The following is a 16,343-nucleotide window of genomic DNA, read 5'->3' on the forward strand; positions in this document are numbered from 1 at the left end:
CAGCCGGAACAAAGTACCCTGACCAGGACAACCCATCTCACTCAGACAGCAGGTGGGCTGTTCTATTACTGATCCTTGCCCCGTGCCAAGTCAACCCCATGTTCTTGCTGTAAATTGCGGCCTGTTGTTTTTTTTTAACCCACAACTGGTCTGCCTACCCATTATTCTGCTCCTGGGGACAAGGCATCCTATGCATCGTGCACAATTTGAAAAATTTGCAGCCTGTTATTTTTTTTAAACCCACAACTGGTCTGCCTACCCATTATTCTGCTCCTGGGGACAAGGCGTCCTATGCATGGTGCACAATTTGAAAAAGAGATAAGAGCAGCGAACAAATGCATAATGTTGTACTATAAACACTGCAAAACAAATGGGCTAAATTAATTTGCTGAAAAGGGATGCAGGAGTTTTTCATCCCTTTTTCTTATCAAGAGAAGACAATTCTTAAGATCTTATCCTTATCCCAGTTTATTTATAGAATAATATTTTGAAATGGTGAAGTTTAAGTAATTGTGAAATAAAGAAGGAAAATGCACGTTTGATTGCACCATTGCAATATCACTCACTGGAGTCCATGATCCGTATCTCCACTGAGCCGCTTTATCAGTCTGGATCACAGGAAGTGATGTTGGCCACAGCTTGATGGTCTCTGGACAAGAAGCCATTTCACATTCCTAAAGGTGACAAAGTACATTTTGGAAACATGAGATGGCTGGAAGGGTAGAATAAAACTCACTTAATTGTTATTTTTTCACAGCACTTTCTCTAAATACTTGTTTTGCTTACTTGGCTGTCCCTTGGACGAGTTGCAGCGCTGCACTCTCTGTTATCGTCCAAAATCGTTCCATAAATGCCAGCAACACATTTGACTGCACGCACTTGATATCCATGCCCACATGTAACAGAGCACTAAACACAAACAATTCCGTAAAGATAGAACAGATTAGACTTAGGATCCACAGAGACAAATGGAAAATTCTTCAGTTCCAACTGTTGCTAACCATGTATTCCTCTTCTTAAATTTCTACAGTGGATTCCTACCCTGCTTTGAATGAATTTGAAGGTGCTAGTTTTTGCCTTTAGAGCTCTCTGTCTCCTGGCTATACAGTGGTACCTCGGGTTACATACACTTCAGGTTACATGCACTTCAGGTTACAGACTCCGCTAACCCAGAAATAGTACCTCGGGTTAAGAACTTTGCTTCAGGATGAGAACAGAAATTGTGCAGCAGCGGCGCAGCAGCAGCAGGAGGCCCCATTAGCTAAAGTGGTGCTTCAGGTTAAGAACAGTTTCAGGTTAAGAACGGACCTCCAGAATGAATTAAGTACTTAACCCGAGGTACCACTGTATATATATTTTCTCTTTTCCCACTACAGTTTCTCCACTGCCCATTTGTCAAGTTCTCCACCTGATCCTCAAAGTCTTTCATCAAGCATTCTGAGGCCTTGTACAAAGACTTCTTAGGCGATAACAAATATATTTTTGGAGCATCTTTAACCTACCTGTCCCCCTGTCTTCACAGGAATGGTTTAAGAAGAGGCTTTTTACTGGTGAAATGCTTGAAAATAATATTATGTAAGGACTTCTATGTACTCACTGCTCCCCAGGGTCCCACTTGCCAAGCTGCACATTCATTAAGTTCACATGCTGTCACTGAATGTGGCATAGAGTTTGGATTGCAGAAAATGTTTTCCAGTTGTTCGTCATTCAGTTGACACCATACTTGTCGATGCCTCATTCCCTTCCCACAAGTCACAGGACACTAGGCAGAGTATCAGAGATGGTAAAAGGATTTGAGTGTTATTTGTTGATTGATTCATGCAGCTTTTATATTACATCTCCTCCTCCAACAAGGCTCTTGGAAGTAACAAACAAAGTAATAAAATCTGCGTAAGTAAAAAGAAAAATCCTAACTTTTATTATCACCCGCTATAAGTTCCTCACACTAACAGCATGTTAAACCTATGTTAAAAGCACAAAAATCAGCAAACCTATCATGCCACTCCCTGCCAGGTGTCTGACAGCTGTTTTAGAAGTGGGTGCCTGCCACTGCCACTTTTAAATGTGAGTCAAGCTTTGCTCCCATCCATGGCAGCCCAAAATGTACTGTCCAGCCCACAGAATTATGAAATATATTGATTTTAAATGAGGACTGGGAGCTGGGCTAAGTAATGAGTTTGGGCAAAAGGAATTTAAGTTGAGAAGGGATCCTAGGATGATAAGAACTCCAAACTCAGCCTAAAAGCGCAGTTCACCAGGAATCTCTGGCAATAAGAGACCCATTGGCATTCTGAGTATCCTTAGCACCGGGTGGAAAGGGCTTAATGGCTTCACAACAGTGAAGTCAATCTGCACACATTACCTCGCTCCAATCACTAGTGGTCCAGCTGGGGCACAAGAACTCGTTGCAGCTCTCCGTAACAATCTTTGGAAGTTCGTGACACTCTCTATCTGCCAGCCGGCGGCCAAAGTTGTTCATACAAAAAGCTTCTCTGGTTCTCGCACCTCGTCCACAACTCCTCGAACACTGGTTTAATCGAGAAAAGACAAGAAACGTATTATTATAAAATAAACAAGTGTGTGTTAAGGAATAGAAGCACAGATGTACTTCAATGCATGCTTCGGGCTGGAAAAGATTTAGCATCTTGTTCTGCGGTTGTTATAAACTGTTGAATGCTTAAAAAAAATTCTTATGTTCGAAAATGGCTGGTGGTTTACACATGAATGGATCTTTCTGTTGCTTATCAGAAAATACAGTAAAGCTACAGCGCACTTGTTAATGCAAAAACGAATCATAGGAAGGTTCTAGATCAGTACCTCTGACCATCCTGTGTAATGCCAGCTTGTTAGAAGACAGTCTCCATGACAGGGTTCTCGGATTGGTGGTTTCTGTTGATCAGCACAGTATTTATCATCCACTGGAACACTCAGTCCCTTTGAAACAGAGTACTTCATACAGTGGATGTCTAAAGATCGAAACCCCGGGCCACACCGAGTTGAACACTCACTTTTGCCAGTGTTATGCCACCTATAAGTATAAACTATTATATAAAACTAAATATGTTTTAGTGTGTAAAGGTAACCTAAATTATGAAGGTCTTCAAATAGAATGGGGAGCAAACAAACAAACATTAAGCTTACATTTTTATTATTTGTAATCGTTCAACGCAAGAAACAACAACTCAAGGAATTTTTTTAACACTTAAGAAAATCATATAAAAAAAATCCAAACACAGTGAATTAAATGAGTTTGTGGAACACACACTTCAAAGTCACAAAAGGAAATCCAGAATATGTAACAGTTTGAGTTAACGTTAATCTAGTAATACAATTTGATAAATGTTTATACCTTAATTCACATTCTGTATTACACTGTTCTGTTATGGCTGTGGGACGGGTTATATGCTCACATCTTTGGTCAGAGACCACCAAATGATCACTCCTTCGTATGCATGTAACCTTCCTCCTGTGAAGACCTTAAATAAAAGGTTTAGAAAAAGTTAAAGATGAGATTTATACAGGATGAAAGTAGATTTTATTTCAGTCTTTAATCCCATCAAAGCTTAATCTCATCAAAATTTGCAATAAACGTTTTAGTTCCCCTCCCCATCTACTTTCCTTGTTCACTTCAGAGAGCTGACAGTCTCCAACATCAGGGAGGAGACTCAGCACTGATAAAACTGAGGTAGCCATGAGGAGTTCGATTCAGAAGTTTTCACCTCCATTTGAATTAAACACAGCCTGTCATATTATTTGAGCCCAATATGTGGTTAATCTTACCTATGGTTTGTTTGAAACAGACACCAACCTGTGAGTTATGAAGCTGTTGTGTTTAAACAAATATTGGTTAACATCAACCACATTTTAGGACTGAATTACTTATAAACTGCAGTTAATTAAAACCAGTGAAAGCTGCCCATCTCTTTGCAGTCTTGCCTTGAGGAGGAAGGGAGAAGTGTGAAAGTGAGAGGCTCAACTCAGGTCTATTCCTGCCACACTAGTAGTTTAGCACAACATCAAAACACAGGGATCGTACATATAATTTGCAACTTAGTTATGAACAGGACAGCATTCACAAAATGCAAATTTTCTTGCATGGACATTTCATAAAGATGGGAGCTTTTTCCTAAGCTTCTTGGTATACAGAACTAGAAATGTCATTTATTTATTTTTTAAAATTTGTTTTTATTGAAAGATTCTCATGGATAACAAGGGTACATACAACATCTCTGTTTTCAATTCATAAGATCTTTTCTACAGGCCAGTTACATTTGGGGTGAGACATTGCTGTGTTAAGCATTGTGAGGTTGGGAGGAAAGAATTGGTGAGTGAGAGGGGGAGAAAGAAGGGGGTGATAATGTTATTTCAATCTTTTGTGTCTGGAGGTTCTTTATTTGTCTGTTTGTTTGTTTGTTTGTCTGTCTGTCTGTCTGTCTGTCTGTTTGTTTGTTTTGGTTGGTGGTGGAGAGGCTGAGAAACCCAGAGCACAGTTGGTTGCATTCAGCAGATCACAAAGAGTTTTGTTTGTGTATGGGGGGTGTTGGGTCAATTTAGCCATATCAGTCTGCAATCTATCAGTGGCATTGTGTTGCTTTCTTGTATATGTAATAAAAGGAAGCCACACAAGGGTGAAGGCATCCTCTTTTACTTGTCCCCATTCTAGTAGAAGCATCATTTCCGATCATGTTTTCATTGTTCCAAAGTTTTTAAAGTCAGAATTTCCTTGCTTTTAAACAGTGAATCTTATGAAAATTATGAAGACGGTCTACCAAGTTGCGATCTACACAAAACTATGTTTCGCACACATTTCCATAATCAAACCACAGCAAAGTGAAAGAGAAATAAATATAATTTACAAGAAATTTTGAAATATCTTAAAAATCACATCAACCAAGGAAACGACAATACCTTGACACATTTTGCTGCAGTCCTGCCAAAGCCCATAGGGGTCCCATATAAACAGATGCTGGCCTTCTTCTACAGGAACATTGAATGAGTAGCGAATGTCGGGGTTGTATAAATTCCCTACGCACAACACCTAAACAAAGATGTTTTAAAAACTGTTTTTCAATGAATTTTTCCTCACTCCTGGTGCATAAAAAAACGCAAATGCATACTATTAATTAACATATTGAAGATTCACCTGCAAAAGAATTTCCTCTTCCAGCTGGCCAGTGCTGTTTATTCGCTCCACTGTGTTGTTTGACCCACTGTACTCAAAATTAGTTCCATACATACTGATTTCTTTTTTAGACAAGCTCACAACAAAATTTCCATTCAGGAAAAAATGCCCCTGAGTGTTGGATAATGCTATAACAACATTAACAGAAACAATCACCATTAGTGCATCTTTCCTTCATACTTACATGCATCTTGCACATTGGTAATGATTTAATTATTGCTAGGGAATTACGATATGGAACATTAAAACAAATTCCAAGATTCAATTAATTGTAAGAACTAATCTGATAAATACCACTGAACATGGTAAAATACCACTGAGTCAGCTTATAGTAATATTATGCAAAGGTGTTCAAGAGAGTCTTAGGGCTGTTGGATTTCTCATAGGGAATAAAGCCAGTAATGGATTATCTGAAACACTTACCAAGATAGTTGTCGTCTTCTGGCTTCCCTGAATAGCTGTGCTGATGTATGTCAAGGTTTGTTGCTCCTTTGGGAATTTTTACTACAATGTTATAGCCTAGAATATAATTAAACTTAAATTAATCCTATGAAAGATTATGCTTGTAAACAATAAAGTTCCCAAGAGAAGTGATAAACCTGAAGAGAAATTAAAGCAGCTTTTTGGTTAGTTTGTTTTTGTCCCCTGCCAGAATAACAAGTTACCGCTAGATAATCACTTCCAAGGAGCAACAGAAACAATTTATTCCCTATATAATATTGCTTTGTTTATTAATTATCTTAATCACAGGCCATAACAACAAAGACAAAATAAGAAAAAGAAAATTATGTATCTCACAAGTAAAAACACAGCATTGGTAATGCATGTTTGGGTTAAAGGTGGGCCCCAGGCCTGAAAAAAGTTTTGAACTACTGATTTAAACCATTAAAATATGTGGCACTATACTAAACTTGCTCATAACACTCCAACAGCTTTCCTTTCTGTAGCTGGGTTTGGGAATGAAATGAAAGTGATGTTAGAAATAAAAAAGATTATAATATAGGGGTTTGAAATTACAGCCTTTTTTGAAAGGAAAATATGTCTGGCATAGTGGACAGCATTGTGGAATGTAGAAAAAATGATTTAATGCCAATATTTATTATTTTAATTTTGAATTGTTCGAATTCGCTACTAGAAAAACACAGCTGACTGCACACACACAAAATCAAACTTGAGAATCTGTTTGGTATATGAAAGCCAGTGTCATATGCAATTAAATATGTGAATAGATAGATGGATATCAAGAAACATACCATAATGAGCGCTATTGAAAGTTCCTGCAAGAGTTCTACATGAAGAATCATCACCACCACAGATTCCACATTTATCTCGCCTTGCCTTAGAGTTTAACACATGATCACAGCCTGCTTGCTATGGAAACATGTCAAAATGTTTTTAAGTACATGCAACAGCATTCAATTTACAGGTAATTCAAATTGCTCATTTTAACCTCTCATTCCTCACACCTTGCAAGTAATAATTCATTTAACAATTCTCATAATCAATAATGCATTTGGTGCTGTGTTGCAACAATGACTAGCTTTACTAGTCTATAAAAGAAGATTTCCAAACAAACGAGCACACCAAAACCATACTTCTAATTCAAGTGTGTTACAACAACAAAATATGAAAAGCATAGGTGTGCTGGATTGTGTCTAGGAGCATGTTCAAAACAAATGGAGAGGTTGTGCTCAGGGGAGGAACAATCAGAAACAGGGGTGTGGCAATAAAAAACACCCACCAACGTGTTATTACACACATCATCTGTCTGCAAATGGTTTTTTTGTTTATTAATTATATTTTCCATGCTCAGGGAAAATTCAGGTTTAATATGAAAAGTGTGTGGACTGGCATTTTTATGATGACAACATCATATGGACATTGCTGTACATGTATGTTTGTGTGTGTGATCTGGAAGCTCCCTATGAACTTGATTTTGTGGGCAACAGTTCACAATACCAATTTCAGGATGTCAGTTTTATCAACTCCAACTAGGTTGGGTGTTTGTTTTCTAATGACCACTGTTTTTAGCACTATTTGTACTTCTCTATCTTTCATTTCCCTCTGACCTCTCGCTGTTTACAACTCCACCTCCCAACAATGCACACATATTACATCTGCTATAGTTCATGAAAGCTTATGCCATAATAAATATGTTAGGACTTTAAGGCACCACAAAACTCCTTGCTGCTCTCAAACAGTTTCCAAAAAGATTTGTGTTCTTTTAGTGAACTCAATTACCCTGCATAAGCCTTGCACACATATATCATGAGTGTCCGTTCCACATGGAGTACCATCAACAACCCTGTCTTTCAGTTGATAGTAGGATGTTGTGCCAGAAACACGGCAAAAAAGCTTACAGCGATCCTTCGTAGAAACTGTTGGGACAAAAAAAGCCAAGTATGTTTTTTGTCACATGTGAAATTTTACGCAAATGAATATTTAGTTTAAAGAGGAAGTTTCTCATTACTTACTGCCGGTGTATTTTGGAAGCCAACGCACGGTAGATGTTAGCCCGTTGATGTTGAAATGTTTACCATCAAACTCGGAGCACTGCTGCTCCCGAAAATCTTTTCTGCCTTTGGGACATGAATCAGTATTACAGGATCGAAATTTCATCCTGCGGCCAACGCAGTATTGTCCTCCATGTTTTGGCCTAATGAAAATTGCATTGCAAGCATGTTAAGCAGAGTCAGTCAGTCATATTCAAAACAAACTTTCCAAAGAGATCTTACTGATTTAATCTAAATAACATGGATGGCTTTAAAAGACGATTAGACAAATTCATGAAGGAGAAGGCTATCAATGGCTAGGCTTTGCCTGCAGAGGTAATGATGCTTCTGAATACCAGTTGCTTGAAATGACAGGGAGGAAGACTGCTCTTGTGCTCAGGTCCTCCTTGTGGGTTTCCTACAGGTATATGGTTGGCCACTGTGAAAACAGGATGCTGGACTAGATGGGCCATTGGCCAGACTCAGCAGGATCTTCTTAAGTTCTTAAGGTGATGGCCACCATTGCATAGCTTTAACAGACTTCTATCACAACACTATAAACAATATTTTCAGAACTAAACTACACTGCGGTGGTTTTCGTTTATTTGAATATATATATATATATATATATATATATATATATATATATATATACACACACACACACACACACACACACACACACAGCCTTTCAATTAAAAATCTCCAGAGCAGCTTTCAATAGGTAATAAAACACATTGCAAGCATGAATATTTAACACAACTTAACAGCTGTAATGTGCATCACGGTGGGAATACAATTGCAAAGTGAATGGGAATTAAATATAAAATGTCATCATTGCATAAGCATACATTTTTACAAACCCCACCACATTATTCTAAGGCTTCACTATCCACTGCCAAAATGCCAGGATTAAACAAACCAACTATTATAATATATACAATAAAGATAGCTTATGTTTCATTTGGTTTTGAGTAATGCACTATTCATAATTTCTGCCTTTAAATTTCAAAAGACACATTGAAATTATGATCCAAGTATGGTAATGTGTCTTTAAGAGCTCGAACAGGCATGCTACTCTTGATAGACGATTCAAAGTATAGCAGTTCGAAAGCATACCAGTGCGAGTAGATAAACAGGTACCGCTGCGGTGGGAAGGTAAACAGCGTTTTCATATGCTCTGGCACTCGTCACGGTGTCCCATTGTGCCAGAAGCGGCTTAGTCATGCTGGCCACATGACCTGAAAAGCTGTCTGCGAACAAATGCCGGCTCCCTCGGCCTAAACTAAGATGAGTGCCTCATCCCATAGTCACCTTTACCTTTTACCAAAGTATAGTCATGTGTTTTTAAGAACTCAGAGGCAAACAGCCATGCCTGCCTGCATCTAACTAAACAGAACAATAAAATTGGGTTCCAGATTAATAGCATCTGTTGTGTGGCCTAAGGGGTTGAAAACAAGCTTTGCGGTCCACCACTCACCTGTTTACATGTGGCAAGTAGCAATTCCTTCCAGGTAAAGTAGGTGGTTTCAAGAAAGTGATAATGGAAAGGCTAAACAGTATGTCATTATCTGATATGCTATGGAAACCTGCTATTAATTTATTATTGCTTTCAGAGGACTAAGCAGAGTAAACAAAGTCTCAATGGACATATATTTAAAATGAAGAACAAAACACATACTCTGGCCGATTACACAGTCTGGTTGCGCTTTTGATGCCACCTCCACATGTCCTGGTACATGAACTGTAGGGTCCCCAGGATCCCCATTCTCCATCTACAGGGGGCTTTTCCTTTTCTTTGCTTACACAAATCCCATGCCGGCAATGCTGTTCAATTAACAAACATAACAAAATCATCAAAATTAGAAAAAAACTAATTCAGTGTGCACAGACTCTGATAATCAAATAGGAGAACAGGAATTGATATCAAAGAAAATTAAATTGGTGTTAGAAGATTACTGTGTCATTTAAACACTATTTAACAAACTTTACTTTCAAAATACTATTAACAATTCAGGAATCTGGAAAGTTCAGCATCTAAGCTTTCTTTTATGCATTTAAATGAGATGTCTAGCAATTCAAAAGCAATCTGCTCCTAGTATCTTTCATTCAGAACATCAGAAAATCTGGCAGCTGATATTTTTACACATACACTGTGCAAAGAAATAAGCATGAACCCCAATTTATGCTGATCAGAATAGAAAGCAAACCTAAAACATGTGCACTAAGATGGGCCTCCAATATGCAACAGACTAAAGGAGTTTATGTGTGTAAAACTAGTGTTTATGCACAATGGATTTGTTCCTATGAAACATGGGACAATAAGAAAACCAGCTGTTTTCATAGCACTTGTAGAAACTTTTTCATTTTCCACTCAGACAGGATAGATTTCCTGCTTTCATTCCAAATTAAGGGGTTTATTTTCAGTATGGTGTGCAGCCACACAATCTACCCATAGCATGTGAGTAGATGATGGAGGCCTTATGCAACCATGCCAGTCCAGGCAGAGGGCAAATAAGGTACCTTTAATCAGGGGTGCCAACATGGTGACCTCCAGCTATAGCTGGACTACAACTGGTATGGCCCCAACTAATAGTCTAGCTGCAGCCACTGAGAATATTCCCCCTTTACTCCAGACAAACTTGTTTCAACTCTTGGTTGTTGGCATCAAGTTGTCTTGAGAGGCAATGCAAGAGTGTGCTATTGGGGGTAAAGTCAAACCTTTAGAAAGTTACAGCGCCTGCTGTGGCTGTAGAAACCAATAGGACACAGAGAGGGGCCTCACCTTCTGATCTTAAGAGAGTGGACAGGATAATATGGCATGATACCTGAGAGCGAACTGTGTAGCACATGAAATAAAAGTGGAGTTAGTTTTATATTTGCCTGGAAAGACAATTCTGGAATGTTTGAAGTTAAACCTAGAAATGTTATACTAATATGGCCACTTCCCTAGAACTGGAATAAGCCCATGTTAACATCTGGGATTTAATAGCTTATTCAATAAAGATGTATCAGGTTTTTTTATGCTGTGCAGCATCTCTACAGAAGAAACAAAATGAAGTCACAGTAGAAAAATTACACACCAGACCTATCCCAGATGTTCGTGTCATGCAGTTTTTCTTCAACCTAGCAGTGCTTGTGCTTCAGATATACTTATTTTATTATTTATATATCAAGCAATGCACGCAAGACTTGTAATCCATGAGCACAAATTACCCCAAATTAAAGGGTAAGAAGAGCCATCTCCACTGATAATTAAAGCTGTGATAATAATGCCTTTTGCTACAGGGCATTACTGAAGCAAGTACCCCGATTTTAGGTTTGTTTAGTGTATTTCACAGGAAAATACTTTATGAAATGTTAACTACTGTGAGAACAACTATGTACTTCCCACAGTAAATTCCAGTCATAAATCAGCCACTGTCTGTTCTGGATACAAGGAAAGGGCAATGGGATTCCCCCCCCCCTTGGCGATTAGGTCAGTGGCTTTAACACAGCAATTGCTTTCCCACTCTGCCAACTGCCGCAACTCCTTAGAGAAACCATCCCTCTATTCTAGCCATGCACCTCAGAACACAGCAAGATATAGGGACAGCCTGAGCTTAGAGAAAATATTTCCAGAGTCACTCCAACCATTTTTGTTGCTGAGGAGATCAGCTGGAGATTAGCCCCTGTACTTGTCCCTGGAATATAACGCTACTAATGACTGCCACTCGCGAGGGCTGTAGACTTCAGGATGCTATAGGAATAGGATGTCTCTGAAATCTAGTTGATGCCTCCAAATACCAAAGTTCACTGGTGTTCAGAGACAAGGCATTCATTCACTGGGACAACAAAAGAATGAGAGGGGTATTGTGGGCTTCCCATTGGCACCTGGTGGGCCACTGTGAGAAAGAAGATGCTGGACGAAATAGGTCTTTGGTCTGATTACCCAGTGTAAGGACTCTTATGTCGCAAGTCTCTACCATTGTCTGGACTGGGTACAGGGAAACACTAGGCCAGATTGCTTTGCACTACATCTAAACCGCTGATGGGTTTAATGGCTGCCTTCTAGTGGAAAAATGGATTACAGCAGGAAATAAGATACTGTTTCCCTCCAATGGAAGCATAGATACGTTCTGAATTGTTAATTCAGAAGTGCCTTCTCCATCACAGTTTTCATTCAGAGGAGACCTCCGGCAATGCACTCCACTAATGAAAAATCAAGATTGATTTCTTTCAGTATTATTGGTATATATATATATGGATGTAACAGCAGAGAGATAAGGGAGGGCATGAAGACATTTGAAGATAAGGATAGATCTAGATGTGGACAAAAAGCCAGTGATTTAAGGAAAGGGAAATGGTAGATGTGGAAAAGAAATCTTACCATTCCATGGCCACATTCTGTTCCATCAGCCAAAGGCATGTGCTGCGTACGGCAACCCTTATGAATGCCTTCTGCACTTGTACACCACAAACGTTTGCATTGTTTCTACCAAACAAACAGGATTTACTTTGTTACATGAGTAACACTTATTTTTCATCAATCTATAGATGCAATACCCCCAACTTAAACTATGTTTTGGTTTTAAGCTACAGGGCAGGCCTAGTTGTCAACTGGGAACAACCCCAGGGTGTCAGGAAGAATGCAACCGAAAGAGAATGATGTTTTACAGGATATTTAGTGGTATGCAACAAAGTAGATCCCTTAGCACACAGCGCTGTCCCCCAAATTTGCTCTGGAGGGTTGTGAGAACTCTCAGAATAGTTGTGGGAGAGAAGGGACTGGAGAGGGAGTGAAATTCCATTCCACAGCCAGAAGTCCTTGCACTAGCAAAACTATATCATTAGATACCACCCATGTATCCTGAGTTCGAACACCAATATTCTAATATATTGAATTAAAAATGAAGCGTGCATGCATTCTTAAATGTGTCTTCAAATACTTTCAAGGAGCAACCAGGAAAAGATTGTGGTCCTGTTTACATTTTCAAGTGGAAAGCCCTGTTTGAAACATGGACCATTCATCTTGAACATGATCCACATGTATTTTGTACTTAGATATCTGCATGCCAAATACAATCTTGTGGTGAGTGAGGCTAAGAAATCTCTAAATGGTCATGTTAGAAGATACTCAGCACACCAAAGGTATAATCCTATGGCTATCCTAAAGTGCACAGGAGTTTGGGGGAATCTTCCTCTCCGTGGCCAAAGCAGGTCTTTCAGCTGCAGAGGCCTGTTTGTTGCAGCTGCAGAAACCACAACAGCTGTCTCTGCTCCAATGGTGGTTGGAGGGAGAATGGGCATATCAGGGATGTGCTGAGAGTAAATGGATTTAATCCAAAGCCCTCCCATTTATAACACGCCTTCAAATAATGAAGTACTCCACTGTGGGATTGGGATACTTATTTCCCCTCCCCAGTGGGACCAACAGGAGTTTCAACAGAAGAAGCAGGGGATGAAATATGCTCCTTCTACATTCTGTCAGGCAAAGTGAGGCCATAACAAAAAAAATAATGGAAAATTTTGACAGTAACCACTTAGTCCCCCAATCTGGTAGGATTGGTCTGTCATTAATTAAGTTTACATTATAAACTTTTGCTCTTGAGCAAAGATCCAAAGAACTACACTAGGCAAACTTTAAATTCCATTTTGGAATGAAAGAAGAGGGAAGAGGAAGGAAGGGATAAATTTATGCATCTGATAATACATCACTTTCTTAGCTCAGTGTGATTAAGAAGTATTTATGAAATACATTTTGGTTACTTTTAGATTAGCTTTTGTGAATTTGCTGCCCCTTTACTATCAAACTCTATTTCGATACTGCATTTCAAGCAATATCTTACTTCTTCTGAATATTGCCTTTTGCAGAGGAATGAACACCTCTACCTTGGCAACATTTTTTAAAGATGCTACTTTATCATTTTATTTATTTTATCATTCTTTTATCTTCCTGCTAACCTTCCTTTATTACTGATTTCTGAGTTAACAGAGTTGATGTATTTTGTTTCCATTAAAAGTATTTGTGATGGGATGATGAGCTGCTTGTGCGTAAAATCCTAATCCCTCAGAGTTTGGCTAAGTCCCCAAACCTCTGTCTGTGATGGAGCTCCTTAAACATGACTCCATCAATCGCTCGTTGAATCGGACAGTGGGCGTTTACGGAACTTCTTCCAGCATAAAAGCTCCTTAACGGAAACGCGTCTTCTGGACTCTCGGCGTGTCAGTTTCCGCCGAGGAGTGGGTGTCCCTACAGGAGGTCCTGAAATCTCCCCGCTGCTCCCGCTTGAAGTGTCTCTGAGCCCTCCCTCCGACTCACTTTCCCTTGGAACTCCACTTCTCCCCCTGCTGGTCCCCTCCTCCGCTGAATGGTCTCTCTCACCCTCCATGAGCCCTTTCACCTCCTTAGTCTCAGATGGCAGTTCCCTGACATCCACCTCCCCTCCAGGGCCCCCTTCACCCCCTTCCCTCCCCTCCTCTGCGGGAGGCGAGGGAGCAAAACCCCTGAAGGAACCTCCCTCATCTTCCGAAGTTTCGAACACTTCCCTCCACCTTTTGCTGTCTCCGGTTTCCAAGTACTCCTCCTCATCGGAGTCTGTTCCTCCTTCCAACTCCGATTCCCTGAATCCCTCCAGTTCCTCCTCATTGTCGGTGGTGCCAAAGTACTCCCTCCGAAACCTCGCTACTGGCTGAGGTTTCCTGGGGAACCTTTGGTGAAACGTTTCGATCAAGATCTCGTCACGGACCTCCTCTGCCTTCACCCAGGTGTTTTCCGACTCCGGTTCCCCTTCCCACGCGACCAAATACTCCACCTGATTACCCTTCCACCTGGAGTCGATGATTTCCGCCACATGGTTGCGGCTTTCCCTTTCTTCTATGGCTGGCCCCCGTGTGGATACCCCTTCACCTTCCCCCCTGTATGGTGACAGTAATGACCTGTGGAATACTGGGTGCAGTTTCATGTGGTTCGGTAACCGGAGTCTGAACGCCACTGGGTTGACCTGTTGGATGACCTCAAATGGTCCCAATCTTTTGGGTCTCAATTTCTTGCAACCCCCCTTGAACGGCAACCCTTGGGTTGATAGCCAGACCCGACTCCCCACCCTAATTGTTTCACCTTCCCTTCTGCTCTTGTCTGCCTGCCTCTTATATTCTTCCTTGGCCCTTTCTAAGTTGAGTTGGAGTTGACGATGGATCGCTTCCATTTCTTCTACGAAAAGTTCCGCGGCCGGAACACTCCATCTTTCCCCTCCTTCCCCTGGAAACGCCCTGGGGTGGCACCCATAATTAGCCAAAAAGGGGCTCATCCCGGTGGACACATTCTCAGCATTATTGTAAGCAAATTCCGCTAGTGCCAACTTTTCGACCCAATCGTTCTCTCTGTCATTGACATAACACCTCAGGTATTGTTGGAGAATACCGTTTGCTCTCTCCGCCTGCCCATTGGTCTCAGGGTGCCTGGCAGTCGAAAAGTTGACCTCTACGTGCAATAAGCTCATAAGTTTCCTCCAGAATCTGGACGTGAACTGTTTCCCTCTGTCGGAAACCACCCTCAAGGGGGCGCCATGCAGTCTGAATATATGTTCTACAAACAATTTCGCTGTTTCTTCCGCCGTGACTGCATGTGAGCAAGCTACAAAGTGACCCATCTTAGTTAACAGGTCTACTACGACTAGTATGGCGGTTTTCCCCTGGGATTTGGGCAGATCAGTCATAAAATCTATCGACACCGCCTCCCACGGTCGTTCTGGTGTGGGTAACGGTTCTAATAACCCCGCTGGTGCCCGCCTTTCTCCTTTGGCTCTCTGGCATTGGTCACACCTTCTCACATACTCCCGTACATCCTCCCTCACCTTGGGCCACCAAAACTCCCTGGTCACCAACCACATGGTCTTGTGTTGCCCAAAATGCCCCGCTGTGGGATTGTCGTGCAGCTGTTTGAGTACTCTCCCCCTCAATTCCCCTTCGGGTATATATAGCGCCCCTCTCTAATACAATGCCCCGTTTCTTTCTTCAAAACCCCCGGGGTCTTCTCCCTCTCTCCTTAGACCTCTGAGCTTGTCCTGGGCGTACTCATCATTTACCGTTCCCTCTACCAGTTCTCTTTGCCCCACCCAGGCCGCACCACACACCCAGTGGTCCTCTGGGATAATATGTCTCTCTTCCGGCGCTCCCTCCCCCTCCAAATATTCAGGTTTGCGAGAGAGAGCGTCCGCTCTGATGTTTTCTGGACCTGGCACATAGCAAATTTCAAAATGGAATCTGGAGAACTCCTGGGCCCATCTCACTTGTCGTTGGTTGAGCACCCGTGCCGTTCTCCAATACTCCAAATTCTTGTGGTCCGTACACACTTGCACCTTATGTTGTGCGCCAATTAGTAAGTGTCTCCATCTCCGGAACGCTTCGTGAATGGCGAGTAGTTCTCGGTCATATACCGTGTAGTTCCTCTCGGATTTGTTCAGCTTACGCGAAAAGAAGGCACACGGTCTCCATTCCGACTTATTGCTCCCTGGCTGAAGCAGCACCGCCCCCACCGCCCGGTCTGAGGCATCAGTTTCCACTCTCATGGGTTTTTGTAAATCCACATGCAGGAGCTGTTCTTCCGAAGCGAATGCCCTTTTCAATTCCTCAAAAGCATGCTCCGCCTCCGCCGTCCAAACGAATTTCTTCTTGCTGCTTAGACAGTC

At 41.1% G+C, this 16,343-nt stretch overlaps 1 protein-coding gene and 1 non-coding gene across 5 annotated transcripts in view; both read right to left on the minus strand.

The window, feature by feature from the left end:
* Positions 1 to 16,343, minus strand: part of ADAMTS20 (ADAM metallopeptidase with thrombospondin type 1 motif 20) — an 81,642-nt gene that overhangs the window by 35,031 nt on the left and 30,268 nt on the right. For all 4 annotated transcript variants that reach the window (XM_053404741.1, XM_053404743.1, XM_053404744.1 and 1 more), the window contains 14 exons: positions 12,044 to 12,148; positions 9,356 to 9,501; positions 7,657 to 7,838; positions 7,424 to 7,560; positions 6,436 to 6,553; positions 5,606 to 5,701; positions 5,144 to 5,310; positions 4,909 to 5,038; positions 3,350 to 3,476; positions 2,818 to 3,028; positions 2,363 to 2,527; positions 1,598 to 1,762; positions 787 to 909; positions 567 to 674 (listed from right to left, as the gene is read on the minus strand). In XM_053404741.1, coding sequence (XP_053260716.1) covers positions 567 to 674; positions 787 to 909; positions 1,598 to 1,762; positions 2,363 to 2,527; positions 2,818 to 3,028; positions 3,350 to 3,476; positions 4,909 to 5,038; positions 5,144 to 5,310; positions 5,606 to 5,701; positions 6,436 to 6,553; positions 7,424 to 7,560; positions 7,657 to 7,838; positions 9,356 to 9,501; positions 12,044 to 12,148 — 1,980 coding nt within the window. The remainder of the gene's footprint in view (positions 1 to 566; positions 675 to 786; positions 910 to 1,597; positions 1,763 to 2,362; positions 2,528 to 2,817; positions 3,029 to 3,349; positions 3,477 to 4,908; positions 5,039 to 5,143; positions 5,311 to 5,605; positions 5,702 to 6,435; positions 6,554 to 7,423; positions 7,561 to 7,656; positions 7,839 to 9,355; positions 9,502 to 12,043; positions 12,149 to 16,343) is intronic.
* LOC128422952 (small nucleolar RNA SNORD34) lies at positions 10,811 to 10,885 on the minus strand. Its single transcript, XR_008332631.1, has one exon. It is a non-coding gene; the product is annotated as a small nucleolar RNA SNORD34 (small nucleolar RNA).

The sequence above is a fragment of the Podarcis raffonei genome, chromosome 10 (genome assembly GCF_027172205.1).
Source record: "Podarcis raffonei isolate rPodRaf1 chromosome 10, rPodRaf1.pri, whole genome shotgun sequence".
Classification (NCBI taxonomy): Eukaryota; Metazoa; Chordata; class Lepidosauria; order Squamata; family Lacertidae; genus Podarcis; species Podarcis raffonei.